The sequence below is a fragment of the Melanerpes formicivorus genome, unplaced genomic scaffold (genome assembly GCF_026170545.1).
Source record: "Melanerpes formicivorus ecotype bairdi unplaced genomic scaffold, bMelFor1.0.p_v2 SCAF_1, whole genome shotgun sequence".
Classification (NCBI taxonomy): domain Eukaryota; kingdom Metazoa; phylum Chordata; class Aves; order Piciformes; family Picidae; genus Melanerpes; species Melanerpes formicivorus.
Window position 1 is genome coordinate 28,447,091 of NW_027142353.1, and position 10,168 is coordinate 28,457,258.

At 41.4% G+C, this 10,168-nt stretch overlaps 1 protein-coding gene across 1 annotated transcript in view; it reads right to left on the minus strand.

The window, feature by feature from the left end:
• LOC137441098 (sodium/hydrogen exchanger 2-like) overlaps positions 1 to 6,950 on the minus strand; it is a 36,785-nt gene extending 29,835 nt beyond the window's left edge. The window contains exons 1-2 of the mRNA XM_068137959.1: positions 6,555 to 6,950; positions 648 to 1,111 (exon numbers count right to left, since the gene is read on the minus strand). Of these exons, the coding sequence (XP_067994060.1) occupies positions 648 to 1,111; positions 6,555 to 6,831 (741 nt within the window). The 5' untranslated portion in view covers positions 6,832 to 6,950. The remainder of the gene's footprint in view (positions 1 to 647; positions 1,112 to 6,554) is intronic.
• Positions 6,951 to 10,168: the final 3,218 nt, after the last annotated feature.

Sequence of the window (10,168 nt, forward strand, 5' to 3'; positions counted from 1 at the left end):
GATTACAAGCAAGGCATGAGTAAATGGGAGTAATGTCCCAGACATGGAGTAATCTGGTACAAACAAGGGTGACTGGGGGTGCTGATGGCATTTGCAGACTTCTGTCCTCGGGTCAGCATCACAAATCCAGTTCAGATAGTTAATAATAAGAAATTACAGCCTCCAGATGGCTGTCCTATCTCATCTCTAGCCTGAAAGAAATGTTTTGGTGGTCTCAGGGCAGTTCCAACTGGATGGGCACATGCAGCACCTAAGTACTTTGCCATTTCAATGATCTCCCCATTTTCCCTGAGAACGTGCTAGGACAGTCTATATTGGCCCTTTTCCTTCTCCTGTCCAACAATACTTCTGCAGGTGAGGAAGGCCTACAGTTTCAAATTACAGAAATAACAGAATTCAAAGACACACAAACTAAATAGATCAGGCAGCAAAATCCTTGGAGCGAATACACATTATTCAGGTATCATGACAATACTGTAGTTTTTAAATCTAAAGTTTAGAGAATGACACAAACACATTAGCATTCCCTGACTTCCATCTATTGGCAAACTGCAATACAAAGATACAGATAAAAAGAGATATAAGGGAGTAGCATGCAAGAAATCATTTATAATTTGTATCAACTAATCATTTAACATGTAACTTACCACAGTTATAGCATCATTCAGCAAAGACTCTCCAAACACCAGGATGTAAAGCTGTTCATTGACATGAATATTTTCAAAAACAGCTAACACCGCCACTGGATCCACAGCTGAAATGAGGCTGCCAAAGAGCAAATTCTGCAGCAGTGTGATATCAGTCAAACCAAAGGCACTGATCTGGCAAATTCCATAAAGTGAAATTCCAATGCCAATGGCATTCCAGAGTGTGCCCACCACAGCATACCAGAAAATGGTACCAAAGTTCTCAAAGAAAAGACGAGTTGGCATAAAATATCCAGCGTCCAGTACAATGGGTGGTAAGAGATATAAGAAAAACACATCACTGTTCATTACAGGTGGAGATTTCTCGTCTGCTCCAAAAATAATCCCACCAAGAAGCAATCCAACCAGAATGAGGAGACAGCTTTCAGGTACTATCGAGGGCAACTTGTGGTAGAGATGAAAGCCTTCCAAGGAAATTCAAACACAAGAAAGTATAACGATTATTTGCACAGAATCCAAAAGTTTATTCTGGATTCTGCTATCTTAGTTTCTATAGTAAACAAATAGCAATCTCAGAGCAATTTCATTTTCATTGCAAAGTCTGAACCAGACCACTGCAACGGGCCAAAGCAAATCTGTCAGATAAGGTAGTTAATTCATTTAATTTGGAGGAGAGACAATTTAACAGCTAAGCCTTCCAGTTAATGCTAGTCTGGATAGAACAACTATGTGCAAAGGTTCTGTTTGTGAAAGTGTGGGATTTTTTGCAATGTGGAATCCCCCAGAAACACAATCCAAACACTTTTCTAGGGCAAATTATATCTAGATTGTGTGTGTGTGTGTTGGTGTCCATAATAATCACCCTTTCCTGCATGCAGTTTCTTAAATGAATTTAAGGAGTACACTAATTAAATTTTTAAAAGTCTTTCAGGGTCTCAAAGCTAGGGAGGCAAACTAGCACATGTGACCTGCACCCAGTCACCCACGGTCACTTCCCCAGCCACCATGAGGAAGCATTTACAGACACAATTATCCTTTTAGCTTTAGATGAGCCTCCAAATTAATTTTAATTTCATAAGGGGCAGCATGTTTTCCATAAAGTGACAACAAGTTGCAGCCTGTATTATGACACTCATTCTTCTGCATTATGTGAATAGTGGTAGTGTCAGGAGTGTTTCACAAAAATCTGTGCAAAGTACTGAGGAAAATAAAATGTAAAAGGTTCTGGAAGAGGACAATGTTGGATGTTCCTTTGTCTACTAAAAATCTCAAAGCTGTGCAGCTTTGATTTAAAGATTCCCATTACTTGTAGAAGTTGGCTGCTGTAAGGATAATTTTGGTAATGAATGGGAAAAGTTTTGAAGAAACTTAACTGGTCAATGTAATGGAAGGATCAACCTTATGCACCAAGGTCACATTTCAGGTCCTGGTGATGCCAATCTTTACCAGACTCCTCCTTATCTATATTTGGCCCACATAATTATATAGAAAACTCTCCACACCCACAACATCCCACAATTCCTGCCTAACTAAAAAGCATTTAAATTATTTTAAATGAGAGCCGCATGGAAACACTGGGTGTGGTAATAACGGGCATCTATTTCAGTCAACCTCTTTCAGCAAAAATCACCCCAGTAGTCGAAACAGTTAAACTAGTGCAAGCTTGGCATAGCTCACATTTTGTTAATTCTCCTTTCATCACAGGTGAGGTAAAAGGTAGCCTGAACTTATAACTAGGAAAAACAAATGAAGGACCAATGACCAATCTACAGATTTTTTACTTACATATTCTATAAATACATATACTATGTATATTATATACATATACTATGTGTATTATATACACAGATGCATCCTAGAATACTTGTATATTCTATAAATATTAAAGCTGGTTTTAAAAGTAAGCAGCTCAGGGTGCATTTTTTTTCCTTCCTGGATGAACACAGGATGCTTTTAAATATTTAGAAACACAGCCTACATGACTTGTTAAAAGAATTGCCAAATTTGCTGGTGAACAGTTTATGGTTTGTCTTGGTTTCTGCAGTGGCAGGACACCAAAATTTCCAATGCAGTATAGAAGTTTCCCCTGAGTAAGTAGATTCTGTAAAACAGCTTTTTTAAGCCCTTCAGAAGTATTGTAATTTTCTCAATAAAAATTGAAAAGGAGGGAATTCTTGTAAATACAGCTTTTAAATGAAAAAAAAACCACCAACCCAACCAGCTGTAATGTGATGACAATGAAATGTCTATTGTGAATATAAAAATAAAAATACTTTTCTTTTCTTCTCTACAAGTCATTCAATGGAAAGTTCATATTCTTAGAGAGCTTTTGAGACTCCATTTCATCCTTAAAAGTAATGGAAAAGCTTCCTCTAGGTTAAATGTGTTCTTCATCCATATAAACAGCATTAAAACTCCTAAAAGACTGCCTGTCTCCATAAAAAGCATTCAAAAGTGACTAAGGATGGGCTGTGGTTCCCCATTTATGGGCAGATAGCCAGGATTTAGGATCCAGTGCACATCAAGTCAAGCACAGGTGCCTTGAAGGATGACAAACATCTTCCCTGCTCTGACTGGATCTACGGGAGTCCTATGGGAGCATATCCCGTGCAATAGATGAATACTCAGATTTTTGTGCTGAACCCAGGACTACAGCTACACTCTCCTCTGACTGTTTTTGGGCTCCTGATTATGCAATGATTCAACTTCAACAGCATGGAAGATGTTTACCCTCAGGTCATTGGGCATTAGGAAACTTGCCTAAAGTGCAAATTCTCTAACCTTCAAGCTAAAAGTCCTTACACTTCTGGTTTCCTACTTCTTGGGTGAAATCCAGTGCACTTTGATGCTAGAAGTGCAAATGGGACACATACTTTTGATTTGTTCATGGGCCTTCTGAACACCTTAAACCTTTTTTCAGGACAGAAGCATTAGAAGGATATCAGCTCAGTTACCAGAAGCAGCACTTCTAATCGTGTATTTGTGTTTAAATATAGCAATGATGGGATCAGTTAGACAATATTTTGCAGGTTTACTAGCATAAGAATTAAGTAAAACTGTGAGATAGGTAGACTAGTCTCATGCATAGAGACTGTGGCATACTTCAGGTGCACCGGGTCCCACCTCATACACTCAAGGACTTCATCAGTGTATTAGTAACATACCTGCTATATGGTTTCACAACAGATAATAAGTAGAGGCAGTTAGAAAGTAACAATTCCAAACAAGGCAATTTCTTAGATTTCAAATGTGCCCCTGTTTTATGCCAGAATAAAAACCATCATGTTTCTAATGTCTTTATGAAAATGCACCGTGTCAAAATGTTCAAGTTCTGCTTGACAACTTCAGTGTTTTCTTTCTTATGCTCTTTTGCTCTCTTTAAACATAGCCTACAATAACATGATCACAGGCAGGATCTGAGATACCTTTCAGATGAATCCCCTACAAAAATTAGAAAAACCTGGAATATTTCAGCTCCAGTTAAACTGCACTTTTGTGAAAACACATTTGTTTAAAAAGCCTCCAGATGGGCAATAAGCAGGTGCTGCAACAGAGTTTTCCTTGGAATCCTTCACAAATAGTGAGACCTATTATTAAATGTGACCCTATCTTTTGAGCTCCTTGCACCTGAAAGACTCTAAGGCTCTGTTACAAAGTTTGCTACTCAGCAGTGCCAAGCATAAGCATTCAGCACCTAGCCCCAGAAAGGAATTTGCCATGGCAGATTAAGCAGCAAAGTTTCCTGGGCAGTACATGAATCTTGAGGTGGATTTCATGCTACCTGGCATGACAGGAGTGAGATGCCCGTGCTGCCAGGAGGAAATGCTGCAGAAAGGAAAGTGCCAAGGAGCTTCCTATCTCACAAGGCTGCTTTGGGGGCTACAGGAAAGTGAGATGGGCTGGAAAACTAATCTCAATCACTTCGAACTGATACACATAACTAGGTCTGCACAACTCAGTAGGACATGGCAGAGCCAACAATGCTATGTCTTGGTGGTTAAAGAACTACCTGTATGGGCTACCTCTAACCAAAAAGAAGTCACAAGTAGGTGAAAAATTGATCCTGTGGGAATGTGTCTTAGGAGCAAGGGGGGCCTGTCCTGGGGAGGTTTACCTGATGCACTCACTGGATAAGAAAGCACAGACAGAGCTCCAGGAGCTAGAACTGGGTGTTCCTAATTCCAGTCCTGGAGTGAGGGCGCCTGCAGATAGGCGTGGTGAAGCTGAGCACTGCCACACCTAGAGCCTCTCCTGGATCTGGCCCTCATTGCTTGTAACAGCAGAGGTAGTGTCCTAGATTAGCCACACTAGCTTTTATTTGGTATAATGGTAGGGATTTAAAAATTACACACATTTTTCCTCATACTGTTTCCTTGTTCATCGTACTGCAGTCAGATTGGAAAATTAAAGCAACGTTGGTTTTCCTTTTTTTGTAATTTTTAAATACCTATGGAATAGCAAAATGTTGTGGTAGTCAGAATGTATAGTCTCACAGAAATTATATATTATTTTGTGTGTATGTGTGTGTACATGTCACAAATGGCTTCCTTGTAATCTTTAATAAAACAGAAACTTTTTCACTAGTCTTAGTTTATTCAAGAGTTCTTGATGTACGTAAACTCAGAAGCCAGAACAATTTTACAGTATTCAACTGGCTAAACTCTATACCAAACTCTGTATTTTCTGGCTATTTCACTTCATGATATATTTGAGTGTATCATATTTGAACTCTATCCTGATTCTGCAAACACCTTAAAACATCAAGATTAAGCATGCATCTTTAATGCATTAAGATGCATGCATCAAGACACATGCATCCTCAATGCATGCAATACGCAGTATTTCTGCAGATAGTAAAGAAGCCATAGCAAGTTGCTTGGGTAGGGGATCAGCCCCCCAACTATAATGCTAGCTGTGCCAGGAAACAAGTGCAAAATTTTTGGTTTGCAGAATCCTGATTTTCTGATCACTAACCAGAATGTGACACAGACTATTTAAATGTCCCAAGCACAAGTCAAAAGTTCTGTCAAAATCTTTTATCGAAATTAATATGGTTATGGGGTTTTTGGTTAAAATCTGAGCTGAACAAAAAACAAAAAAACACACTTTGGAGGCAAACAACTGGAGTATAGGTAAATCTTATTTTTCTTCCCATGGCTTTACACTTTACAGCATCTTCTAGTTAAGAAGATACAAAGTTTGTCATTTTCAGAGATTTACTGGTTTGTAAATGGTTCTCTAGCACACCTTTACCTGATATTCTCAAGATGACTGTCTATACTAGTTTTTCTCTCTGGAACTGAGAAAGCGTCATGTATAAGCTGCACGAAACACTGTGAAGCTATGCAATACAAATATTTTCCACATGAGGGAAGAGGTGGCCTTTCTTAATTCACTGTGGTCTTTCTGATCTTTCTGAGGACATAGCTGAATGGTGGGAAAGTACAATGGAGAGGCTTACTCTACCCTCATAAATATTTACTTTCTATCGATCCACTGTTCTGTTCTGACACTGTCATTATACCCGACGTTATTTTAAGAAAAAGAAGAGAGTGATCAGATGACAGCAGGGTGATCTCGGCAAAGCCAGTCGCTCAGTGCACCCGGTGAACTCCGGGTTTTACAGTCCTCGTAGCCCGGGGTTCACGCGCTGCTGCGGAGGGCTGGAGGTAATCTCTTTCTCCTCCGCACCTTTCCTAACCCAGAAAACCCCACCTTTTGCCAGCTAAATCACGCCCGGGCATCCCGTCCCGAGGAAGCGCACCAGCCTCCGGCTGTCCCCGCACCCGCGACCCCGCCGTCAGGCACAGACCGCTTCAGCCCGGCTGCCAGCGGCGGGCCCAGGGGGCAGGTGGCCCAGGAGAGCAGAGAGGGAGGGAGGGAGGTTCACTCGACGGCCCCGCTCACCGATCTTGGCGAGAGAGGCCAGCAGGATCCAGAGGGTGATCTCGAAGGGGATTTGCACGTGGGGATAGTCCAGGGTGAAGACGTGGAGCCGCGTCTCCTCGAGAGCGGTGCCGCTGGGGCTCGGAGGGGTACTGGTGCCCATCGCTGAGGCGCCGGGCAGCTGGCTTTCCGAGGTGACCCCCGCCTCGGCCACCCCGACCGCCAACGCCGCCAATACCGGCACCAGCCCGGACGGCAAAGGCACGAAAGGGCGCGGGGAGACGCCGCAGCTGCCCATAGCGTCGCCGTTCCCGGCCCGGCGTGCCGCTGCCCTACGGCCCCGTGCCGGCCGCCGCCACCATCCCGCCGCCGCGGGCACCTGCCGCTGCCGCGGTCCCGCTGACTCCGCCTCCTCCTCCCCGGTGACTGGGTGAGTCCCGGCCAGGCGCGGCCGCCCGGCCGCGGCACCCCGCTCTTCCCGGGCCGCCCCCGGGGCCGCCCCCACGGGCAAAGCCGCGGGTTGGCGTCGTTTCTGCCGGCCACCGCCCCCGGCCACCCCCACTCCCCCTGGGTCGGTCGGCCACCTGGTTGCTGTCAGATGCAGGGGGAGCTTCTGGGCGGGGGCCGGGCCGCAGGCCGTCGCCAGGTGCTCGGGCTGGGTGCGGGCCAGGTTGCCACCGGCGCGCGGTGCCCCAGCGCAGAAGGGTGTTCAGGTACCCGAACACACATTTCCACCGCCCGACACATGATGAGACCGACGGGCCTGTGGAGCTATAGACAGCGATGGAGAGTAGGCCTTGAATTGAGCATTACTTGCAAAGATTTGTATGCAGTAATATATACACATAGACGTATTTATATAAACCAATTTAAAGAGTTAACACACTCTGGATGGAAATGTAAATGCCTATATATGCATATATGTATACAGTCTATGTATACAAAAGTAATTTAAATATATGTATCAAGAGACTATTTACTTAGTTATGTATATACATATGTAAAAACATATTTATATATACATATGAGATGTGTATATGTATATATATTTCAGTAAATTACGTTTTACATATGTATATACATATGCATATGTATGTGTACCTATGTGTATATATATGGTTTGCCATTACCAAATACAGTAAAGGTGCTTCTACCAAATACAGGAAAGACAGCTTCATGTTCCCACTAATTAAAGGTTAAATTCTGTTAATTTTGAGAGCTGAAAGAACACATTCCATATATGTATGTAGGTTCATATAAATGTACATATGTGGAGCACAATATAGATTACATATTGTGTAACACATGATATATAATTATATAGTATGTTATATAATATGTAATGTATTGTATAATATATAGTAATAAATACTATCTATATGTTGCCCTGTATCAAACAAGTGGTAGACACAGTCCTGTTCCTGTTAATATTTGCCTTCTGTTAATTCAGAAGTTTAGAAAAACACACTGTACAAACATATATGAGTGCTCATACATTCTTATATATGTGTATATAAATATATTACTAATATATTTACACGTGTGTGTTGCTAACATAGAACATGTAATTGGCAAACCCCTGATCCTGAAGGCATTGGGAATGTGCCATGAACTTCAGCACAGATGGTATTCTATTCTATTCTATTCTATTCTATTCTATTCTATTCTATTCTATTCTATTCTATTCTATTCTATTCTATTCTATTCTATTCTATTCTATTCTATCAGATCCTGCTGAGCATCAGATCTCCGCATTTGTGAAAGAATGGAAACTCCACCATAATGTGCTCATGTCTTCATCACTTTGTGAGTAAAGAGAGTATTGCAAAGTTCAAAGTCACACTGTTCTGCCTGTCTTTATAGCAAAGCATGACTTTCTTTACTTCAGATGAAATGAAGTAGGTGGTAAGAGTTCTTTGTGGCAACAAGTATACAGTGGCTACTGTTTCTGTAACAAATTAAAGCTCAGAATAAATGATCTGAATACCTGTAGCTGCCCCTTATCTGCAGAACCTGAAGACAGGGCACTCTAAGCCTATGGGTATAATGATAAATTTAAAAACATTACACTAATAAAAGTTTGGGGTTTTTTTTATCTAAAAGTCAGCCAGCAGAACATGTTTGAACATCAATCCAGCATACACACCATCTAACTCTCCAGCTGCATGATCTTCATGGGTTCTTTAATTTGTTAGATTAGAGTCTCTGAAAGAAAAGAAAGAAGCGGATAAATATTGACAGTCGTGAGGACATTTCCTTTGTACAGAAGAAAAATACAAAAAGAAACTCCCCTGTCATTCCTAAATATCATTGTACCTATAAAAAGACCATCCATAAGACAAGAAGTCTAACCTTCAAGTAAAGGAGATAGCATTACCTCTCATATGCAAATAAGGCATCATAAATTTAAGGTTTCATTATTTTATGACCTTTCCTGCAGGTGAAGAAAAGCTTTCTGAAAAATGTGATTATGAAAGTGAGATGATACCTGCTGTCCTATGAGAAGTGTTACAAATCCTCTGCAGTTATCTGACCTGAGCCTTCACATATTGCACTGGACTCAGAATTATCTTTGATAATGTAAATCAAAAAACATTGGCAAAGGCAAGCTGGCCAAGGATATTTGAAGCAGTCTTATTCATATACTGCCCCATCAACTCTTTCTGCTATTATCTCATAATCTTCCTCTATGCTGGGATTCATATTACTATTACACAGTCAAAGTAGAAATATCCTGTAAAGCATGAAACTGGACCACTGTACAATAGTTCTGCAGTCATTTGGAAATCATTAACAGCTGGCTGAGGATTTTCAGGTTGTCACAAGAGAGGAAGAGTTTGGAAGGGAAAGTCCTGAGGCATGAGAGTGTAGAGAAAGTCCATTCTCATGGAAAATATTCTTCGTTGCTTTTCATTACAGGCAATGAGGGATGACAGAGTTCAGGATGACAGAGTTCAGTTGCTGTGGACTGGCTGAAAAAGAGATGCTTTGGCACCCAGGTCATGCCTTTACAGACACAAAATTTCTCCTAAAAAGAAGAAAAAAAAAATACAAGTGGGGGAAATGTGATTAATCCTGAAGGTAGTGACTTATATGCCAGTGATAAAAAAGGAACTAACACATTGACACAACCCCCCCAAAACTGGGTAAGTAAAGAAAACTGGAGTTGAGATTAATTACTAGAGTTTATACTGACTATTGTTACAACAGAACAAGAGGACACAGTCTCAGGCTGAGCCAGGGGAGGTTCAGGTTGGATGTTAGGAAGAAGTTCTATACAGAGAGAGTGATTGCCCATTGGAATGGGCTGCCCGGGGAGGTGGTGGAATCACCATCACTGGAGGTGTTCAGGAGGAGACTTGATGGGGTGCTTGGTGCCATGGGTTAGTTGTTTAGGTGGGTTGGATTGGTTGATGGATTAGTTGATGGGTTGGACACGATGATCTTGAAGGTCTCTTCCAACCTGGTTTATTCTATTCTAACATGAAATATTCTAACAATATAATTAATTGTTTGAACAGATTGTACAGATGAGAGTATCCAATGTTTGGATAGGAATTGCTTTTACAGGGTAGCATGGTACAGCAGGGAAGTGTACCATATTTGACTTTGGAAATCATTGAAATAGGTGCAGT